Source organism: Dermacentor variabilis, chromosome 3 (genome assembly GCF_050947875.1).
Source record: "Dermacentor variabilis isolate Ectoservices chromosome 3, ASM5094787v1, whole genome shotgun sequence".
In the NCBI taxonomy this organism is placed as follows: Eukaryota; Metazoa; Arthropoda; class Arachnida; order Ixodida; family Ixodidae; genus Dermacentor; species Dermacentor variabilis.
Genome location: NC_134570.1, coordinates 56,321,538 through 56,344,444, shown reverse-complemented (window position 1 = coordinate 56,344,444; position 22,907 = coordinate 56,321,538). Strand labels below are relative to the sequence as shown.

At 46.2% G+C, this 22,907-nt stretch overlaps 1 protein-coding gene across 5 annotated transcripts in view; it reads left to right on the top strand.

Annotated features, from left to right (window-relative positions):
• LOC142575681 (piwi-like protein 1) overlaps window positions 1-22,907 on the top strand; it is a 43,778-nt gene that overhangs the window by 16,303 nt on the left and 4,568 nt on the right. For all 5 annotated transcript variants that reach the window (XM_075685226.1, XM_075685228.1, XM_075685227.1 and 2 more), the window contains exons 7-16: window positions 4,739-4,933; window positions 5,050-5,158; window positions 11,601-11,724; window positions 12,338-12,455; window positions 13,612-13,729; window positions 14,525-14,712; window positions 15,505-15,653; window positions 15,758-15,882; window positions 17,235-17,409; window positions 18,022-18,175. In XM_075685226.1, coding sequence (XP_075541341.1) covers window positions 4,739-4,933; window positions 5,050-5,158; window positions 11,601-11,724; window positions 12,338-12,455; window positions 13,612-13,729; window positions 14,525-14,712; window positions 15,505-15,653; window positions 15,758-15,882; window positions 17,235-17,409; window positions 18,022-18,175 — 1,455 coding nt within the window. The remainder of the gene's footprint in view (window positions 1-4,738; window positions 4,934-5,049; window positions 5,159-11,600; window positions 11,725-12,337; window positions 12,456-13,611; window positions 13,730-14,524; window positions 14,713-15,504; window positions 15,654-15,757; window positions 15,883-17,234; window positions 17,410-18,021; window positions 18,176-22,907) is intronic.

Below are 22,907 nucleotides of genomic sequence, written 5' to 3'. Positions count from 1 at the left end.
GATCTCCGACGTAGCGTCAATGTGCATGCACGTTTCGCCATGTTGGCAAGAACAGCGCCTATAGTTCGACCGATCGTTCGACACACTGGTGCAGCCAGCATAACCGAACGCAGCCAACGGACTCTGATGTGCCTGCTCCGCTTGCCCGTACGCCGATAACGTAGGACTTTAAACGGGCCGATGTCATCGGGAAGCGGCGTGGTGAAGCATCGTTTCTCGACGTTGTACGCTGACTTCTTTCTTTTTTTTCTTTTTTTTTTCTTGAAACTGGTACTTAGTAGCGAACATCGGAGTCGAGGTCGGCATCGCTGTCAGCATGGGAAACCTTGTTGGCACGCACGGCCTATGCGGAGCAGCCTCGGAGTGATGCAGACGACGCCAGTCCAGCGAATGGTGCGACTTGCTGAGGGTCACGTGGCTTCGTCGACCAATTTACAGCACACATTGGGTCTTCCTTTTCAGGCTGAATTTCTTCACTGCCAATGTGCGTACAGAGCAGGTGGTGGCGGGAAAGTGAAGACGAGAGACTGCTCTTTCGAACGATGTGCAGGTCAGCGTGATCGAACAACTGCAGGGGCTGTCACACACCGTGGAAAAAGCGCTTTATGGAAACTTTGGCTCACATTTAGCCCTCACTGCCGCCAAAAATTTATATTACGGCTAAAGTATTAAGAATGCACAAAATTTGGCAAAGTGGTAGAATAATAGTTGGAAATTCCGAAAATACCGTTTTCAAAATATTGATTTTCTCCACAATTTTTTTTTGTCTCTAAAACCCATGTCCCCCACTAAGTTACAAAAATATCAAGCCAGTGTGCTTACAGTGTCGCTGCCATTTTTCTTTACAAAGATGGCAAACTGCCGGAAGCAGTCGCATGCACCAAGAACATGTCATGGGCACGGTCTAGTTTGCTGATCGCCCATTCTAAAACGTACGTCTGCATCCCTCTATTGACCTGTGGTTACTTTTTTTATATACCTAGTGCATGATCTGCTTTCGGCAATATGAGTTAGAATCACTTTCATGCTCTGCAGCAGCTGCTTCGGCATCTATGGACGATAACGTGCGCTCAAAAAAAGAATACCGCCCCATGGCAGTGCTGCCATTGTTGATTGATGCATGTGGCATACTTTATGCTGTTGGTAGTGCAGCTCTATAGCCGTGAACAAGGCTAACAGCATTTTGACAGTAAAGTTTCGGTTTGCGATGCGTTCTCTATCTGTGCTGTGTTGTTTCACAGCAATGAAATTCTTGTGAAAGCACATGTTCTTGCTTTTCCCACAGATATTGTTATTGTGGGGTTCAACTATGCGACCCTCTTAGAGTTTTGACTGTCGTTGTTAACATAAAGATGAGGGAAAGGGTGCGGTGGCAGGCAACAGCACTGATGAGCACTCAAGCCTCAGAATGGCAGTTGAGTTGAGGGGAGGTTGACAGTTTTTTTGGGGGGATGGACAGTTGGGGTTTCGATGGCGAGAGAGGTGGGTTTTGTTCTCTGTGTCACTTGAATTGGTGACACTTTAGTGTTCAGCCATCACATAGCCCAATGTGCATTGCACGTTGCCACGAAGTGTAGACGTCATGCATGCAACCTTGGCTTCACAGGGGTGTTAGTATAGGTTATGTTGTGCAGATTGTTTGTAGCTATCTCTGTATCAAATATCTTTGGGGAAATATTTTCAGATAAACAGTAATAAAAAGTAGGGGTGGGTCCGAGGGTCCCGTTGCAGTCATTGACTTTGGGACCCTCGTCTGCATACTATTTGTTGTTTACTCATTGTTTTTTGAATGATGAATAAACTGAAACTGAACTGGTGATTTTTGAGACAATTGAATATGAAATGAATAGTGCCAGAAGTGAATTGAATATCACAGTTTTCAAGTAGTTTTTGAATAATTGCCAGCCATTGTCACAATGTAAATTAATGTTCAAATCCATGTATTTAAATTTTAAAGTTAGCATGTTTGTATCGTTACATAGTATGTTTTCAAGTGTCGTTTATTGAAAGCACAAATGGAGCATTAGGAGCTAACAGGTTTTTTCACATTCAAAGCACTCTTCAGAGAGTGTGAATAATGGCGACATAGCCTGTAATGTATGGCTACCTACCGTACTTACTTGAAATCTAGGCCGGCCCCGATTCTAAGCTGACCCCCGAATGTCCGAATCCGGAAAAAATAAAAAAAGTTTGCCTTGAATGTAAGCTGAACAAAAGAGTGAGGACAGGGTTCAAAAAATGAAAACGGCATTTAGTTAATATGAACATGCCGAGCTCACTCTGCGTCATCATTGCTGCCAGCCTCGTATGCTTTCGAACGTGCGCAAGCTCGCATCTGCACGCCCACGCATGCGCAGTGTAGCACGGCTCGTACGCGTCGAAACGCGGTGCGATCTCGGCGAACAGCTCCTCTGTGTTATCACTTGCTTGCAGCACACGCAAAAAGCATCTCCCGTTGCCCCCTTCAACGAGGGACATTTTTCTCATCGATGCTGAAGTCCCACCCGGCTTGAACGTTTGACGATGCCTCTGCAGCTAGCACAACTTTTCGTTTGTGGCATCGCCTGTTTAATGCCGTTACAATCACGTCGCACCGCATGTCGATACGACACAGGTCAATATGGCAACATTGTTCAGTTGGCTACTGGCACGACTAGTAGCGGCTGCGATACTGACTTTGGCGCTAGCTATGCACCATATTTATAATTTTTAATTGCAAACTGGCGCGTCTTTTTAAATCCTTGAATCTAAACCGACCCTAGAGTTTGGTATATGATTATTTGAAGGAACTATCGGAATATACTGCCCCTCCGAGGGCAAAAATTTTGCATACTTTGCTCCACTCTTAAGTTTAGTCGGGTGCACTTGATGCTCCGAAATATTTGAAAAGTACCGTATTTACCCGAGTCGACCAAGAAAAAACAACAAAATTTAGAACTGCAATTTTAACGTGCACGCAACTTCTGTGACTGAAAAAAATGAAGTCAGAAGAATTTTACATTTTGAACAGTGAACAACTTCATTATTAGGCTTGTACTTCATTCACTATCGCTCCCAGAAAAGCTCCCTTTCACTGTTGGACCATAACATCTTGTCTTCAGTGCTGTACATAGCGTTCAAAATGCCGTGTTTTAGGACTTCACAACCATGGCCGATGGAATCCCAATCCATGCTTTCGCCACGCACCTTGCCACTTACTCGAGTGAAACACGCTTTAGCCTATTGCTGGCTGTGAATGTGTGGCTTCCATTCATCAGCCACTCATTATAAAGTGCTCGAATGTAGTTCTTGACAGGCTTATTAATGCACACGTCTAGTGGCTGGAGCTGGGGAGTCATCCCGTCCGGTATGGCCACCAGGTCTGTGTGGCAAGCTGGAAGCTTGTCCTTGACACGCTGGTTCAGGTGGCACTTGAAGGTATCAAGCACAAGCATAGAGTGGAGCCGTAAGCTAGCACCGGGCCTCTTGCACCACACAGTCTATCCAGTCGTGGATGAGGTCATTGTCCATCCAGCCTTTCTCATTTATGCTCACTACGACTTCTTGGGGGAAGTTCGCAGCCTTTGTGCAAGTCTTGCGTTTAAAAGAAAAGGTGCCAACTTGTGGCCAGCTGATGTACAGGTCAGCATTGCCGTCGCTCGTGTCTTTTCATTCCCGGATGAAAGCAGCCGGACTTGCTTGGTCCCAGTCGACTCCACTGTTGAGTTGGCAGGCATATTACAGTACACTGGAGTCTGGTCGGCGTTACCTGTCTGGTCAAGTTGATAAGCGTTGCTGTGTCGCAACGATAAAACATATAGCTGAAAAGAAAACGGCTTACCTTCAAAATCCTGTGGCAACTTCTGGCACATGCCAGTCTGCCTTTGCAAAGAAAGTCCTTTGCGCTTTATAAATCTACTGATCCTGTTCCGACTTGCTTTAACTGGCTTCTCGGAAGGCCTCAACTCCTGGCAAATTCGAGTGTTTTTACCTTTAGCGCCTCCTTGGTCACGAGCATGTGGTCCACTCGGAGCTTCCCCACGAAGTCCCCTTTCCTCCCTTTTCATGGACCATGATGGCCTTACCTTGATGTTTTACTACTGTAAATTGCATTTCTTCAGTTATCGCCAGTTGCAAATGCAAGTCTCCAGTACGCTGAAATTGCGTGCTGTAGCTCTGCTCATGCTCTCCTCCGCGCGTAGGATCACTTTCAGCTTAAAGCCATTTTTATAGTGAAAACGATGAGTTTTCATGGCCGCTGCATCCATTTGCTTGGAATTTATCGAGCATGGTAGCCTGCTGAGGTGATACGCGAGTAGACGTCACTGATACAACTCACTGTAAGAAAGGCAGCACTCCACAATTGAAAATGGCTGCTGCGACTGCGGAAGACGACGAAGAAACGTGCTGCCATGGTTGCTAACAACGAGTAAACTGCCGTCGCCTTGTAATGGCGGCGGCAGTTCCCTCAAAAAAAGAAAGAAGGTGTGCACTAGAATTGGGCAAATACGGTATTCAAAAATTATTTGCATTTACGAATAGCGACTATTCTATTCGAAAACCGAATCAAACTGGACACTATTCAACTCGTTATTCGAAAGTTTAAAATGTTCGCGCACCCCTAATAGAAAAGCAATGCTTTATCGATATTCATTGCTCCTGTCTTGTCAAGGAACATGCCATAATGCAGGGAGCAGGTGTGTATAGCATCCACAGCCTGGGTAATTGCTTGATGCTTAACGGGCTCGGCTGTGTGCAGGCTAGAGATCTGGGAAGGCCTGACAACTGCTGTCGGTCAGCATGACGGTGGTGTCCTGATGGTGGTGGACACGGTGCACAAGGTGCTTCGCACAGAGAACGTTCTCCACCTTCTGGGCTCTCTGCAACAGACGGCTCGCGGCAACTACAAGGACGAAGCCGTAAAGGCTGTGGTTGGCTGCATTGTCATGACCAGGTGACTTTTCCCTTTTTTTTTTCCATTGTACTCTTATTACATCTAGTGTTATTAGTGTTACTTTGGGTTGCATGCTTTGTATTCACTCTGCTTTTGGTGCTTTTGTCCTTGTGCAGGTACAACAACAAGACCTATCGTGTGGATGACATTGACTGGACTAAGAACCCACAGCAGACGTTCGAAACAAAAGAGGGGCCCATCACGTACCTGAAGTACTACAAGGACGTAAGTAAACATGTTTTCTGTGCAACAACTATATAAGGCATACGTTGTTGAACCTGAAATGGCAAAATTGTCATCCACCCAAGTGTAGCATGAAGCTATGAAGGAAACCCGTAGGGGTGTCTCGGAAAGCTTCACAGTCAAATAATGTGTCCCGTGCCGTGGATCCAATCTAGGACCAATGCCGTTGCACCTTTCTGGAGTGGTCGCTCTGCCATCTGAACTAATGAAAAAAACTCAAAGCGCGGGACGCCTCATTGTCCCAGTGCTTTGTGTGGTTGATTAACTTGGCCTCGCTCTGCGATTTTCTAGCCTCCTGGTTGGCTTGGATAGTAGAGTGACTCTACCAAAAGAGGTGTTCTCTTGTTAAAGGTGTAAAAGGTGTTTTTGCATTCAATTTGTTATTCACACGCCCCTAGTAAAATTATATCAAACATTTCAAAATATGATTAAACTGAGTCATATGTATTTGAAACATAAAAGTGAATTGTGCAAATTTTATTACATTTGTAAAGAACAAATTGTGCTTGTAATGTGTTCAATAATCCAGGTCTAAAACTGCACACAACAAATTCGTTTTGTCAGGTATAGAAGTACCGGGTGAAATGGGATAGAGAGATCTTTTCCCTGCCAAAATAAAAGGAAAACAAAAAAAGCTATGCAGTTGAACCCACTTACAATCATGCCGGTTTTAGCAATATATCTGTTATAACAGTGAGAAGCTGCTGCGCTGTCAACTTTTGCACGTTTTCCATGTGAGATAACCCGCTTACTACAATGCTCCGATGCCACATTATTGGTTACAACGATGAAGTCTGGCCGCTGGGTGTCGTGCCGAGAGGTAGTGAAATGCGAAATCCTTGAAAAGAAAAAAAAGAAAACTAAAAATTGGAGGGAGCTGCTGATCAATGGCCCGCTTCCCTAACAGCTGCCGCACTCTAATTTTGCAGCCTTCTCTGTGCGCCCCTCTCCCCCTTCACCCCTCTGAACACGAATGGACCACACCACCTGTGCGGCTCCCATATCGCTCACTGGCTCCTCATTCATCGCAGTTCTGTAAACAGCTAAAGGGAGGCGTAGTGGAAGCGCGCCCTCTCTTGTCACACAAGAGGCACGGGGGTGAGACTAGGGGGAACATTCTTCGGTGGCTGGCATCTGCATTGTGGCCAAAGTGCCCACCCGTGCATGCTTCATCTTCAAAGCGGTCTGCAAAGTTTTGCAGTGTGCACATAGTGCCGGTAGCTTCGTATGCAATGTGCTTTCTATGTTTTGTTCACGTTGAGTCAGGATATGTACAAAGGTCAATTCACTCGATGCTGTGGTTGCAATTCCTCACTCCAGCGTCTTTCATAGAGTTTCTGCAGTCATCGAGCGAGATGTGTTCATTTTTACCTGTGCGCACGTGACATCGTGATTGTTCATTTACAGTCGCCGACGGATTTTTCGGACTCCGAAAATTCGGACATGCTCGATTATTCGGTCTGCTTCGCGGCACCACCATTCTCCCCATAGACCATAATGTATATCAACTACTGAAAGTTCGGACACCTTGCAACCTCTCGTCGGATTTTTCGGACGCTCCTTGAGCCAACTTGATCGAGAGAGCACCATGCACCGACTCTGAACGTTGCATAGTTCGACTTGCTGAACGCCATTTTTGTTTTGAATGGAGCCTCCTTGCTACCCCACGAAGTGGTGCTACTGCAAATCCCCACTCATCATCATCGTTTCTGCCTGGCTCGTAGCTGCAGCAGTTCCGGTCTCAGCTTAGTAAGCCATGTCAAGACAATCCAGCAGCTGGTTTTTCTTCATGCATGACGTTGCGAGTAGGCCACTTTTTCCATTTGTGCGACTGGTGACGGCGTGGTGATGTTTGCTTTGTGTGCTGTGTCAAGGTTGCGGTGATGCAACGCGGCATACGGAAACATCGCATCAAGTGTCTAATGGCGCTGACAGTGCCCGTGCGGACTGCGCTGGGGAATGCTGCCGGCAAACGGGTCGAATTTGTCGCCTTCCGATGTGCTCCCTATTAACGCCGAAAATGTTCTGCCGAGACCTGCGCAGTGGTTGCATTGCGATTCCGGACACCGTCTCATTTGACAGTTTCATAGGTGCTGATACTGCTGTACTGACATGCACAGAACTCGACGACGGCAAGATCATTCGTCAGGTTTCTGCTGCGACGCCGGACGATGACTCTCACTCGGAAGATGACGCACCATGTGCTGCGCTGCCGTCACATTCAGAGCGTGTACAAGCAGTGACTGTGCTTTCAGCCGCCTATTAGCGGCGAGAATTAGGAGTGGCGCCCTCTCGCGAGTGACGTCATGTCCAGGACGCCGCTCGCTCCGGCTCGCTCGGCTGCCGCGCGCGCTCATTCCCTTCGTGTATGCTTGCGGTATGGGTGGCCCGACGTATTGAAGGATACGTCAGCTTCTTTCAGCTGCCATGCCTTAACCACAGTTTCTTCAAAAGCGCGTGAGTCTAGAAACTGTGGCTTGGATATCGCACGCTACCGTATTTACTTGCATAATGATCGCACTTTTTTGTCAGAAAAATTGACGCAAAATCAGGGATGCTTAGCTGTGTTACAAGCGTCGGCGTATGAATAGGGTGCACTTTTAACGTATCAGTGTAAACGTGGCTACTATCGTTGCCGCTCGCTGTTTGTTGCGTGCCCACGAGTGCAGACGAGAAGAATTGAAAGGCGCCTTTATTTGTTGTTGTTGACCACAACCATTATAAAGCCTACACATAATAAAGGCAAGTTTGGTTGTAGCTTTTTTTTTTTTTTTTTTTTGTTGTTGTCATGGAAGTGCGGAAAGGGATGAAAGGAATGAAATGGGGCATTAGCTTAAGAATGTTTGGTGCGTGCAGACCGCTTGGTTTGTCTTGAAGAGTCGTTCGTGCAGCATTCGACAGATGGTAAGCGCTATCATTATTAGCTAGACTTGGCACACAACATATTGCTGCGGCTAGTTCGGGGTGCGATCATTACACGGGAAATAGAGAAATGGGAATTTTGACGACAAAATTCAGGGGTGCGATCATTACGCGAGTGCGATCATTATGCGAGTAAATACGGTATGTAGCGTTAAAGGGGTCTACTGGTTTTGCAATGCACATATGCACCGTGTTTATCCGTAAATTTTGCTTAAATAGAATGTCTGCAAATTCAACACGCAAAGTTGTGTATGATGCCTCTCTAAACATTTAACATTCCCTTAGTATTTAGGTATGAGAGACATTGCATTTTACATTGAAGAAAAATCTTGGTATTTGGCGTCAGCATGTTATCCGATGTTAGAAAGACACTGCCCAGCGAAGCTGTCATGATTCTTATTACTCTGGTGTGTTGTTCTATTCAAATATGGCCATTCATTAATGAGTAAAAAAATAGGCGCGCATTTCTTATGAAAAAGTTTGCTGCTACTTTCATCCTCCTCTGAAACAGGCCTCCAAAAAACGAATTGCTCATGGCTGCTAACACGACGGCGCGTCATGTAGAGTATTTACATAGTTAATTCACAAACACCATAATAGCAATCACCTGAGAGGAAAGTTTCGTTGTTAAGATTGAGAACCAATCAATTGAAAGTAATGAAACGTTTCATAGTGGCCCTCAGTAGCCTTTATCGACAATATGGCACACCCCTGATCACGTAACAGTAGCAATTGACTGTCGGTACGGCAAGGCACGCTATGTTCGCGAAACCCATCAGTTCACTACAACTTCGAATTGAAACCATAAAGCATTTTTTTACAGCACCAACTGGAATGGCTAAAGTATTCTCGAGCTACTACAGCGCAGCTTAGATCCTTGTTGGACATGTGAAGCCTCCGACGATCCTTTTCAAGGCTTCGGCACACCATACAGCTACCGGCACTGTAGCCCAGCTTCTCGGCTATTGCAGTGTTGCTTCTTATCACACCCTGGTTGAATCTGCTGATGGCTTCAGCTGTGGCCCTCTGGAGACAGTGCAGTGAGGCATGCTTAGTCTTCGGGGCTTGATCCCAGATCACGGAATGCAGGCTTTCACTGGCATTGAGTCATGCCGTCGCTGCACCGCTTCAAGGGCTTCCTCACCCAGTCGCTTGAAAATTGGCTCCAGAGCTTCGCACACAAAGTCGGGCAGGCTGTTTTTGGGTGCTGGAGGTCGCTCGCCCTTTGCCACTGCTCGGTTGTAGCTGCACCAGGATTCTAACCCTTCCGGACAAAGGTCATGCGTGGGGGCATCATCAATTGACGACATATGGTGCAGGTTAGCCTCAGCTGCTCTCTTCATGCCTGGCACGTCATCCTTGCGACTCCTCAGGGCCCAGCCATAATAATTTGTAATCTTCTAGATCCTGTCCTGTGTGAGCCGTCCCTTTCCTCCAGGTGGCTCACCTTGGGCCTTCTTTTTGTTAACGAGCATACGCAAGGCTGCTCCCATGCGCTTGTGCACGTGATTCATGCAGTCTTTCTTGTCTATCTTGATGAAGCCGTAAACGGCTTGCTCGGTCAAGGCGGGGAATGTCCTGCTGTCACCATCAGAGAGCATTGTCCTGTAACTCAGCTTGTACTTGTCAAGGGATCTCTGAAACATGAGCAGTGCAGCTTACACTTCCATTTGCCCGGCATTACATTCAATGTTTTTCTGGCACTGTGGAAGATGTTTTGTGTACCAAGCCATATACCCTTGCTCATTGGCTTTCGGACCATGTGAGCAGCCCAAGCAAAAGTATGACAGCACGGCATGGTCAACGACTAGCCCGGTGTACATTTCAATGATGCACCCAACAGCGATGTGTGAACTGCGGCCGCGTGTCAGCCAGGTTCCATCATAAATGACATCTATGTTCCCTGGTTGGTTTCCCAAGTCCTTGTAAGGTTCTTCGATTTGGGCCACACTTGCAGCCTCACAATCTGTTGCAGCACTGCTGCACGCTTGAACCATCATGTTCCTATGGCCCTGATAGGTCTTGTGGTGTAAGCCATGATGAGAAATGTTCATTGCGGCAAAGAAGTCGGAGAGGTCTGTTGCTCCCTTACCAATGCTCTGTATGGCCTTCATAGCTCGGACGTTTACTTTGAACAGCGTTATTGTTGCATCACCAGCCACTCTTGGGGAAGGAAATCGCTCTTCGCGCATGCCACACGTGGAGTACTCCAGCACATGTTTAGCACAGAGCCTGTACTCCTTGGCGGGTTCCTTCGAAAACATCAGCGTTTTCTTGCTGCACACGGGACACTGCATAAGTCCAAAAAAGTCTTGTACCACGGATAAATCCACGATTGCAAATTCCGTTCCGCTGTCGTTGACGTCCTCTTTCGTGTCAACACCCAGCAGCTCAAACTTTTGCTCCGTTGCAGACTGCGACGCCAGGCGCATTTTCGCCTTATCAGTGATCGCTGCGCGCTTGCTACTTTCTTCAGTTGTGCAGAAAACGTCTACATGGTTTGTATCTACATGGTATGTGCCAACACGCGAGGCGTGGGTGGACGAAGTGTTGATGCTAGACGTGCCGAGTTGCAGCTCGGAACTCGATCCAGTAGAATCTTCAGGCAGACCAAAAACCGGCAACTCTGGGTGCATGACAGGCCTATCAGTCTTCTGTCACGCATTCCACGGCCGCCTTCACGCCTTGCCGAACGCTTGACGCGTAGTAGTTTTCAGACGGCCTCCTCCAGCCATTCGGGCAGCGAAGAAGACACCTTATGTAACTTTGTCGAGAAGCGAGCAGCTGAACAAACGTTCACAGCGGCGCAATAAAGCCACAGAGAGAAACACACTGCGCGCACGAGAGAGACAAGCCTGTTGGGCACGTGAGAATTGACACCCAAACGGCGCCAGACCAATAGGAGCGAGGCGCGCGGGGGGCGTGCGTGCTTTGGCCAATCAGCGGCACGGGCGCATCCTTCAGAAATGACGCGATAGCGTCAGTTCTTCCTCACCTGTGCCATTTTGAACCAGCGCAAAATACGCACAAAGAAAGCAGCTTCCAAACAAGCTCAAAATGGCGCCCGTCGGCCAACGTGTTTGCTAATGACGACGGCACGAATTTCGAACATTTTTGGCAATTTTTTGCCAATTCTGCGGCAATCCTGGCCTGTGTAAGTGTGTTTTATTATTTTCTGATTAAATTTAGGTTCTAGATTTCGCTGAGGGATTTTTGAATGTATAAACGTAGCGAAGATGCACTTTTCCAAAAATCAACTTTGTTGTGATTTTTTTGTCAATTCAAGACCCGCGTCTCTCCTTAAATATGGTCTAATGAGCATTTCATGCTGATTAGGTTGAAATTTGGTGGTGGACAACACTGTGTATAGCAATGAGCGCTGTACAATATCTGCAAGCCTTGGTGTTGGCCTTATTTGCATGTCTGTGCCCTTGCCTGAAGTAAGGCTTGCTGATGCATCAGGCTGCCACATCTGCCTCACACAAGTCTTATCTGTGTGCAGCACTACCAGAAGGACATCAGGGATCTCAACCAGCCTCTGCTTGTGTGCCGCCCTAGAGAGCGAGACATCAGGGTTGGCCGCACCGACAACCTTTACCTCATTCCAGAGCTGTGCTTCCTCACCGGTAAGTGGAAGGCATCGTTTCACTTGTACAAAGAGTGAGGGACGTGGGTCTTTGGAGCCAAATTGCTGTGTCAAAATAAAGTTCCTGAACTGAGCTGCATTCCTAGTTATACTTTCACCTGTCTGGAAAGCTTATCTTCTACAAATCTTAACAAGACGTAGCTCACAAATTTTAATGGCATAGTTAATTCTGCACTAAACCCTGTGTAATGGGTGCTAATTGAACAATGAGGCTTAGTAAGGATTGGGGCGGGGGTGGTATTTTCATTTGTTCACTTCAAAAGTACAATCACTTTCTTGAGGTTTTGTGTGATTAGCCATGGATCCGCTGATACCTATGGGCAACGGCACTTGTGGCACTGAGTTAATCACACCATCATAGCAAAGCACCTAGAATGCTGCCACCCGTAGAAACAAGCATGTCTAAGTGCAGTCATGCGAAATGTCTCGAGAGTGATGGTGTCCTCAAGAGTGAATGACCGAAAATGCCTTCTGAGATCACGGCTGAAAATGGTCTTGTTCTGAAACTGCCTGCACACACTCAATGACTTGATCTGTGCATTTCATCACTCTTGCGGAGAAAAGCCACTTCCTGCTTTGTTGTCTCATCGCAGGACTTACGGATGACATTCGCTCAAACTTTAGCATAATGAAGGACCTGGCTAGCGAGATGAAACTTGACCCTGCAAAGCGTGTGGCCAACCTCCAGGAATTCATGCGCAACATGAACAGGTTTGTAGATGAGTGTTTCATAATTTCCCCTGGGTTTGAGATCGCCCGAGCAGCTGCCTAATTTCATTGTTGCTTTATTTACTGAAGGTGTGCATACCTCATCCTTTACCACTTACCAGTATTTTAAGGCACTTGTGCTAGCAGTTCCTCTAGATGGGTTATCATACCTTCTATAGTTACCAGGGCTGTGCAAATATTTGAAAAGTTCAAATAATATTGAATATCATATTTTTAATATTTGTATTCGATTCAGAAATAGATAATTAGAATATGTTTGAATATTCAATTGGATACAAACATTCGAATCAAACCGAATATATTGGTGGTTGTGCGGGAGCAAACATGATTCTTAGCATTTGTTTCTATCTAATCTAAGAATATTGGGGCGATGTGCGTAATTTTGCGACAATTGCATGCCGCTTGCAAAATTTTGCCTGTAAAGCTCATTTAGCCGCTAAACACTTAGACTGTGCGGGAAAGCGTCTCAGTAGCAAGGGGCACCGGTTTGCGGACAGCTAAAGTGCACTTTCTTTTTTTTCAGCGCTACTCTCAATGTTGAGCTTATACCTTAACAGCAAGTGCGATGAGTGACGACTGGCACAGGGTCAAATGCCTCAGATTTTACGGTCATTTGATGCGATGTAAGACATGCTGGCAAGGACAGCTAGTGGGAAATGCCAAATTTTCCAAGTTAACATGAGCCAAATACACAATGTTTTAGTATACGACTTACCAGTCTAGTTTTTTTAACATTGACAGTGAAATTGCAGTGCTCTAGTATAAGTTAGCCGAACTTGTTAGAAAATGCATGTGACAATGTAATTGCAATGTACTAGTATAATAAGTTAGCCCAACTTGCTGATAAGTGCCTGTGCATATCATCATTTGATATACGATTCAATATTTGAAGCTAAGTATCTGAACACGCCTGGTACCGATGAAGTTCGAATTTACAATGTTGCAGCCTAAATGTTATGGTGGTCCACCCTTCCCTGACATTATTCTTGGCTTTGTGTGGTAAGCACTTAAAAAGAAATGCAAGAAACACTGCTTTTACCAGCCCCTGCTGCACAACGATTTCAAGTATAGAGATGCAGTGGGGGTATTTGGGAAGCTTTGTCGCACTTCTGTTTGCTGACTTTACGATTTTCTGCAGGAATCCGCAGGTCATAAAGGAAATGGGCCAGTGGGGTCTGAAGTTCTCCGAGAGCCTTGTTGAAATTGATGCTCGTCAGGTTCAGCCGGAAAGAGTGATTCACGGAAACAATATAAGGGTAATTTGCAACTTGCTTTTCTCTTCACTGGTTTATTAAAGGCAAAGCATTAGATCGCTGTTCATTGCAATAAAAGTAAATATATATAACCCTGTTAAAATTGTTTCTAAATCTATATATTATCTGTTAATGCATTAAATCTAAATGAAAAATCTAAATTTAGACGAGCCAGCTGGAATAGGTAATGCCCCGTACGCTTAGTTTTTGCTTGGTGTTGCATTGGCCACATGCCCATTAGGATCACCAGTTTCCTCTACTCGGCTGCGGTTGCATGAAATAGTTCGATTCAATATGAGGCACTTGGGATGAGTGATTGCTCAACCTCATGACTTCATTACCCCTTGGTGAAAAAATGGGCAAGGATGTGCGCTTAGGTGAGAAGGATGCTTGTATGGATGGCGAACTTGCTACTCCTGCTGCGGCACTGTGAAAGAAGTTGCAAGGCTTTAAGTGTTCCACAAAAGTGCTGTGCAGGAGTTTTAACAGGTTGCAAGCACCTATCACTTGCACAAGATGATTATTGCCGTTTTCACTCAGAGAATATGAAGGTAATATAGTAAACACCGCAAACATGTTTGTTCTTAGTCTGTTGGATAATGTGACATATAAAGTCTAGATTTCCTTTTTTCCCCTCGAGAAATCCGAATGGTTTAGTGCACTTCTGTGCTAACAGGATTTAGCCATAAGCCAGTGACTGGAACTCATGTCTATGGCCTTTTCCTTTCTACACTTATATAGAAAAAAATTCATAGCAGCAACATTTTATTCTGAAAATCCCCCCTCTCATTCTTTCAGTCCAACGTAAACCCCATGACTGCCGACTTCTCAAGGGAGATGCGTGACAAGACTATGTTCAAAGCAATACAGATTCGGTCGTGGGTGGTTGTGTGCACACGTCGCGACATGCAGAATGCTCAGGACTTTGTGCGCGAGCTGATGTGCGTTGGGCCGCCGATGGGAGTGACCATGCAGCAGCCACAGTTGTACGTATCTAGATTTCTTATTATTTGAATTGAACTGCTTTTATTTCATCCTGTTTGGTTATGTAAAAGGAATAGTGTGCTTTTGGTTTGAACGCCCAAGGAACTAGCAGTGTCAGACATGGTGTACGACATATTGAAAGACAAAAGTTTGATGGATTTTTCTACTCCCTAGGGGGGGTGGATCAAGAATTCCTTCTTTCCTTATTGTCACTTTTAATTATGGGAGCTGCATGCAAAGGCACTTGTGTACCAAGCTTTGGGTTTCATTAAAGAACTGCAGATGCGAAACATTATTTGAGAAACTCCCATAACAGTATCTGAACAACAGGCAAAAAAGCCCCCATCATGCTATTGTGAGTTTTCCTGAAACTGTTCGCTCACACCCCTGTGTTGGCAAAAAAAAAAAAAATATTGAATAAACATTGGCTTTTGGCAAGATGACTTCCTGCATGCAAAGATACTGTGGTATACAAATAATGTAGGAAAAGCAAGAGTGTAGCAGCAGTCTAGGCTACCTTCAGCTTCGAAAGATGACCTCCAGCTTGGGTCTGGTGGTACTCAAATTGCAATAGTTATAATGAAGGACAGCTTGTGTCCTGTATGTTTGTAACTCTGCTGTTGTGACCTTTGGGTGCACTCTTGTCGGTGAATGTTCATTCGGCTGCACTTCGAAATTCGGTGGTAACTCGCTGGATGAATAAAATTTGCTTTCAAGTGCTCAATGGTCGCGTGACTGCCAAATGTATGGCTGCTGTTGTGGATCAATATTTTTTACTTTGTGTTTGTCTACAGAGTTGCTCTGGATGATGACCGTGTAGGCAGCTACATAAACGGCCTCAAGAACGTTTCTAGAGACACTGAGCTGCTGATGGCGGTGTTTCCCAATAATCGCAAAGACCGTTACGACAGTCTCAAGAAGGTGGCTTGTGTCGACATGGGACGTGAGTGGTTTGGCTTTGACACAGCTCACTCTCTTTCCGTTGCGCCACATCTTTTGCTGTGTTGCTCTTAAGCTTCATCGCTGGGCTTCCCTTTACTGTTGCAGTGCACACGCAGGTGATGCTTGGCAGGACAATCAGCAATAAGAAAAATCTGAAGTCTGTGGCAACTAAGGTGGCCATTCAGATGAACTGCAAGCTTGGCGGAGAAGCTTGGGCTGTGGAGATCCCGGTAAGCACTTCCCCTTGCCTCTCGAGCTGTCGCCGTATTCATCCGACTCTTCCTGTTTCAATAGGAAGTGCTGTTTGCTTCAGGGCAGGTGACTTCATGGCCTCCGTAAGATGAGGTATACTACGAAGGTCTCGGTAGCAGCGCTAGTGTAGGCATTCATTTGTTTAGTTCAGTGATATGTTTGCACATCTGTCTGGTACAGCTTTACCAACTGCATGCCTAAAGTCTCTCCCCCTCCCCCCAAAAAATAATGTGCTAAGACAAGCAATTCATGAAGCACATGCCAATAACTTGTTCTTATGCCTGGTATTGACAACACAACTTAAATGTTAATGCTAGTCTGTGGCTTCTTTGCCTAGTGCGCTCAATCATTCTCAAGTAGCAGTGCCATGTAGGATCCCAGCGTCAACATTTCTGTGACACGCTTGCAGAGGCACCAATTAGAATTTGATAAATCTGATCGCATGACAAGAAACTATTAGAGGAGCTAGTGAGATAGAAATGTGAATAACAGTGCTGGTGGTGATAGCATGTGCTAAAATTTGCCCTGGAACATTGTCTTGTGTAGGGCTTGTAAAAAAGAGCGAGCGTGGGGAAGCCTCGAGTCATTGAGAATGCAACTTTGTGCCAGTCAACTGCTGCGTTTGCAGCTGCTGAATACTATAAAAAATATCGACCCTGAAATGTGGTTGAGCTCCGTGTCACAAGGTGGTGCCAAGAACTTTTCAGTTCGTGGCTCTGTTACCCTATACTGTCGAAAACATAGCATTGAGATGTATTCTGTGAAATTTTAATATGAGCATGCGACTGTCAAGAATCATTCCATGCATTGAAAACATGCAAGTTGGCATTAAAGATGAAATGAAACAATAAAAAATGGCTTAATTTGCAAACATTACGTCCACGTGTGCATTTACGCTGACGATGGACAAAAACAAACTACACGTGATACAAATTGGGAAGCCGGAAAAATCTGGAAAATGGTGCCATTCAGGAAGAAACGCAGCAGCCAGTTAGGGTAATTGTGGTGCACATAATGTTTCATGGCCTTCTGTAAGTTGCAAATGTGAGTAATATTTCGGGTTACAAATTCATTGCTCGGAAGTGTTACTAACACGAAAAAAAGATCGGATGTGGCTCATAATTTTGAAATATCCTGCGTTTCAGAAATCGTAGTACTGAAATATTTTTACATCTTCACAGCAATGAGCTTATGGCTGGAGATATTTCAAACCTTCGTTATTCTAAAGACATTAATATGAAGCTATTAGCAAGGGGATTTCAGTCTGCATACTGGTTGACGCTGTCTCATCTCAACTCTCCTCCTGTTTCGTGCTCATGCTCTCGTGCAGCTCCAAGGTGTGATGTGCATCGGGTACGACACATACCATGATTGCCGTCAGAAGGGCCTCTCGGCTGGTGGCTTCGTTGCCAGCCTGAACAAGACCCTGACACGCTGGTATTCCCGTGTCAGCTTCCACCAGACGCACCAAGAGCTGGGGAGTGCCCTCAAGACTCACCTGGCATGTGAGTGATCCCTGAGTCGGAAGCCATGCTGCATCTGCGATGGTTGCAGCGGCTCCACACTGCACTTGGTTAATTGTCTCAGTAATGAACGAGGCCTGCACTTTGTACTGGTATTGCTGGCACTCGTGTTTCATTTTACCATTGTCTCTGCTTTCACGAGGGGCTGCCCGTGTGCGCTGCCTAGCAACTGCTTGCTGTAGCTAAGACATGCTATCGTTCACAGCCTCTGAGAAGGCGGTTCAGGGCATTTTATGAAGAGATGTCATAATAAAAATGTGATCTGTGCAACAATTTATATCTTGTGGGACAGGAACAGGAACTCTGTGGCTAAAGTTGTATGAAATATGGTGTGAGCCATGTGGCACATGAATGTCTGCATCTTGTCACATTCCCCCCCCCCCCCCTTATCCTTTTGTTTGCCTTGCATTGTGCTGTTGTGAAACTTCAGGTGTTGCTGGTTGTGATAAGGCACCGTATGTCATGGTGAGAACCAAATCATTATCGACTTGCAGTGGATGAGCTGTTAGAATTGTTGTGCATTGCTGTTGTGCTAGTAAGAGTGGTTTGATTTGTTGCTTCACCTGCAATGTTTGCTTTCTCTCATCTCTGCAGTGTCATTGAAGCAGTACCAGGAGGAGAACAAAACAGCCCCCGAGCGCATCCTGTTCTTCCGTGATGGTGTTTCGGACGGGCAGCTGCTGCAGGTTCAGGAGTGGGAAGTGGGCCAGATTCAGAGCCTGCTGACCGAAATGTTCCCAGGGCGAGAGTAAGTTGTCGGTCGCTTGAACTTTCTTTGTTCCTCCTTGTGTGGTTGTGCTTTTCCCGGCTTGCGCAAATGGTAGACAACACTGGGTGCAGCTGCGGCCTTGATGGAAAGGGTTGCTGTGTGCCTGATGGTAAACTTGCTCTTCCAATTCTCTGAACACATTGCTAAGGATGCACAAGCACTTGTATGGCACTTCAGTGTAGCGCGACTGGCACAGGCATCATCGTATTGCCCATCACAGTCAGTCAGTTGCTTGAGGGATCTGTGAAAGTCCTGGGTCCCCCTTGGGCACATATTGTGCCAACAGATCCCCCACAGCTCTATGCAGTGATGTTACAATGAGGATGTAATGCGCTGCTCAGTGAGGCCGCATGAACAGGAATCGCTGTAGTGGCTTGGCTCAATCACAATACTAAGTTCCCAATAATGGCAGTAAAACTAAACTTCCAGGGGGTGGGCTAAGCTTGTGCCGGGCTGGCGGGGTTGGTGGCACGAATACCGTCGAGGATGAGGGAGTTGAGAGGGAAGGCGAGGGGAGCATAGTTGCAAGGAAGGGCGGGAGAGAAGCGGATTTGCTTTCCTACCAGCTTGCTGGATGCCACTAATTACCTCTGCCACCGAAGCAGCGGAGTTGCCAAGGCTAGGACTGGGTCTCCCCTGCTGCTTCCCTCTGCATGCTCGCATGTTTCTTCCTTCGTCTGCTGACAGATAAGCACTGTGTTTACCTTCTTTGTCCTGCATTCTTAACCCAAGTCAAGTCTTATCAAGGTGATGAAGTCGTTGCTGCTGATCATAGTCGTGTTGCGCTCCCTTCTGTTGCGGCGTCACCTTGTTCAAAAGACAAGGAGAACGAGGTACTTGGTGTCGCCTCTGTATCCAGGGTCTGTCTTCTCGTACAGAATCGGATATGGCACACTGTCTCCAACAGCCTGTCCATCGGGACGTTTGTTTAGACTCATCATTGAAAATTAAACAATTAAATCGTGAACGAGGCAAACCAAGCCAACCTAAACAAGCGCGAGCGAGAGCTGACGCGTGCAGACGATTGTGCGAAACAAGCTGTCCGGCGGAACCAGACGTGAGTATGAATAGAGCGGTTGAGCGGGTCTGCATGATACAAGTTTTCAGCACATATGTCACTGTAGGGGCCATTATTGGTCTCCTCCTCCACTTGCCGCCGTGGTGAGCCACGAAAAATCGGCCCAGGACCGATCCCACTCGCGGCGCGCATTTTGCCGCTAGTATGGCTGGAGCACAACAGCGCGGCACAGAAACGGCGACCTTGCCATTTGAGAGAGGATGCTTGAAAGAAGTATTCAAGCTATTAAGCTGAGAAGGCTTAGGAGTAAGGATCAGCGGCAAATATCTCGGCAACCTTCGATTTGCAGATGACACTGTCCTGTACAGCAACACTGGGCACGAGTTACAAGATATGATTGAGGGCTTTAACGGAGAGAGTATAAGAGTGGGGTTAAAGATTAATATGCAGAAGACAGATAATGATCAATAGCTTGGCAAGGGAACAAGAGTTCAGGATCACCAGTCAGCCTCTAGTCTGTGAAGGAGTATGTTTACCTCTGTCAATTACTCGCAGGGGACCCTGATAATGAGAAGGAAATTTACAGAAGAATAAAGATGGGTTGGAGCACATTTGGCAGACATTGTCAGATCCTGACTGGAAGTTTACCATTATCATTAAAAAGAAAGGTGTACAATCAATGCATTCTGCTGATGCTGACGTATCGGGCAGAAATTTGTCGACTGACGAAGCTCGAAAACAAGTTAACCCTTTCAGGGTCAATGGCGTAAATATATGGTGCCGCAAACAAGTCCAAAATGGTTGCCGTACACTTACGGCGCCGTCTGTACATTTAAAATGCGTGCAAATTTCCTAATTTTATTTTTCCTGGCATGTGCTGCCACTATGTGGGAATAGAGGGAATATTTTTCTTGCGCCTCCCTCTCTCGGTTTTGTTGCATGGTTTGTATTAGAGATAGTTTGCTTGGGTGTGTCTATATACTACCGCTCGCGCATTGGCGCGCGAACAGGTGGAGGTTTGGGTTTTGTTCCGCAGGCGGTTTCGGCTTCTTTCGCTCACAAAATTGATGGCTATCTCTTTACTAATCACTCAAAGGACGGCCACCAGTATCTCGCTCGTTTAGTACTCGCAGGGGTGCGCATAGCAAGGATACTGCCGTGCATGCATTTCCTTTTCTGTTCTTTTTTTGGAGACTCATGAAAACTAATTGCCTCAGGTTGGCGATAAGCTGAAGATTAACCGAAGTTTGTCACATGTTTTGCTTTTTGACGGTCACACAAATGTACAGTTTTCTTGAGTGCGCTCACCTACGCAGTTCGATTACGCTATGGTTGTACATATTAGTGTAAGAGCAGGAACATTTGAGACTTGCGAAATATTCTCGTGTGCACATTTTCTGAGCCTTGAATTATGTGTATAACGATGCATCAAATTTTTAATTCTTAAAAGTTTATGTCCTTGTTTATTGTTATTCATGAATGAAGAGTACATATATACCAACGCAAAATATTTTTTTCTCACTTTATGGTCACCCTAGAAAAATTGCAGTAAATTTTTTTCGAAATAAGTCCCTAAGAAGAATTGAAATCTGCAATAAAAAAAATCTGCCCTGGGCGGTCACATATGGCGAAAAAAATACCCTCAAAGGGTTAGGGACCGTGCAAAGAGCGATGGAACGAAGAGTGTTAGGCGTAACGTTAAGAGACAGGAAGAGAGCAGTGCGAATCGGAAAGCCAACAGGGATAGCTGATATATTAATTTACTTTAAGCTGGGTAGGTCATGTAATGCATTGGTTAGATAACTGGTGGACCATTAGGGTTACAGAATGGGTGCCAGAGAAGGGAAGCGCAATCGAGGACGGCAGCAGACTAGGTGGGGTGATTGAAATTAAGAAATTCGCAGGCGCTAGTTGGAGAGGCCTTTGTCCTGCAGTGGACATAATATAGGCTGATTGTGAAAATTTTTGCCACCTCCCCCTCCCCTCCCCCCCAACCCCGTGCGCGCAGCTTTGAGGGGTCTCTTTTAAGCCATTCCTCTATAACAGGATCGGAACACTGCTGGTTGGAGGCGCCGCCGCGTGATTTGGCACACTGCTGAGAGCATTGTCAGAGCACAGTATGTTTGAATTAACTGTTGCAAATGTTTGCGCACGCGAATTGCTGTGCGTTTATGCCCATTGGAATATACAGTCGCCGACCGTTTATGCGGACCTCACGGGGACTGCGGAAATGTCCGAATAAACAGGTGTCTGAAAAAGCAGATTAAGAAAAAAAAAGAAAGAAATCCTCTATTTCCATGCACTTATTCGGGCTCAGCAGTAGGCTTGAAGAAATCGTGAACACGCGCAATCAGATAAGCCTGAATCTCGGAGAGGGTCGTACGATCACTATAGGCGGCTGAAAGCACAGTCACTGCTTGTACACGCTCCGCATGCGACGGCAGCGCAGCACATGGTGCGTCATCTTCTGCCTCGGAGTCGTCGTCCGGCGGCGCAGCAGAAACCTGACGAATGATCTCGCCGTCGTCGAGTTCTGCGCACGTCAGTACAGCAGTATCAGCACCTGTGACACTTGTCAAAACGGTGTCCAGAATCGCAATACAACCACTGCGCAGGTCTCGGCAGAACATTTTCGGCATCAGTAGGGAGCACATTGGAAGGCGACAAATCCTAGGCCTCCCGGCACCTGCTTGCCGGCATTCCCCAGCGCAGTCTGCGTGGGCACTGTCGGCGCCATTAGACACTTGACGCGATGTTTCCGTATGCCGCGTTGCATCACCGCAACCTCGACACAGCACACAAAGCAAACACCACGCCGACCCCAGTCGCACAAACAAAAACGTGGCTTACTAGCAGCGTCGTGCACGAAGAAATAAATCAGCTGCTAGATTGTCTTCACATGGCTTACTAAGCTGAGACCGGAACTGCTGTAGCTACGAACCAGGCAGAAACGATGATGATGAGCGGGGATTTGCAGTTGCGCCACTTCGTGGGGCAGCAAGGAGGCTCCGTTCAAAACAAAAATGGCGTTCAGCAAGTCGAACCGTGCACCGATCAGAGTTAATTATTGAGAGACTTTAGTCAGAGTTGGTGCATGATGCTCTCGATCGAGTTCGCTGTCCAAAAAATCAGACGAGAGGTTGCAAGGTGTCCGAACTTTCTGCAGTTGCTATACATTATGGTCTATGGGGAGAATGGCGGTGCCGCGAAGCAGACCGAATAATCGAGCATGTCCGAATTTTTGGAGTCCAAAAAATCAGTCGGCGACTGTACATAAGTTTTACGGGACTGCAGCGTCATTTTTAATAAACCGGAAGTTCGAATTAACGAGATTCAACTAGAACCAATATGTGTGCATGGGAGCTTGCTGTGTGCATAGTACATTGCTACACTTTTGCATGGCGATATTACAGCTGTTTGATACAGACAATAACTCAAGATATCAGTTTGATATATCCGGAATCTACTGTACTGATAAAAAGAACACTCCACCAGTCGTAGCCTGTACACAAGCTGCATCAGGTGTGTACTTATGTGGATGTTTGCCTTTCTCTGTATCCAAGCACGCTTCAAAACGTGGGTATATTACTTGTGGCAGCGTTATGTGTATTGATGGCAATTACTTGTTCTATCTTGATGGATAAATGATTAGCAGAGTCAATGTGAGACCTCTTGACTAGGGACTGCGAAGAC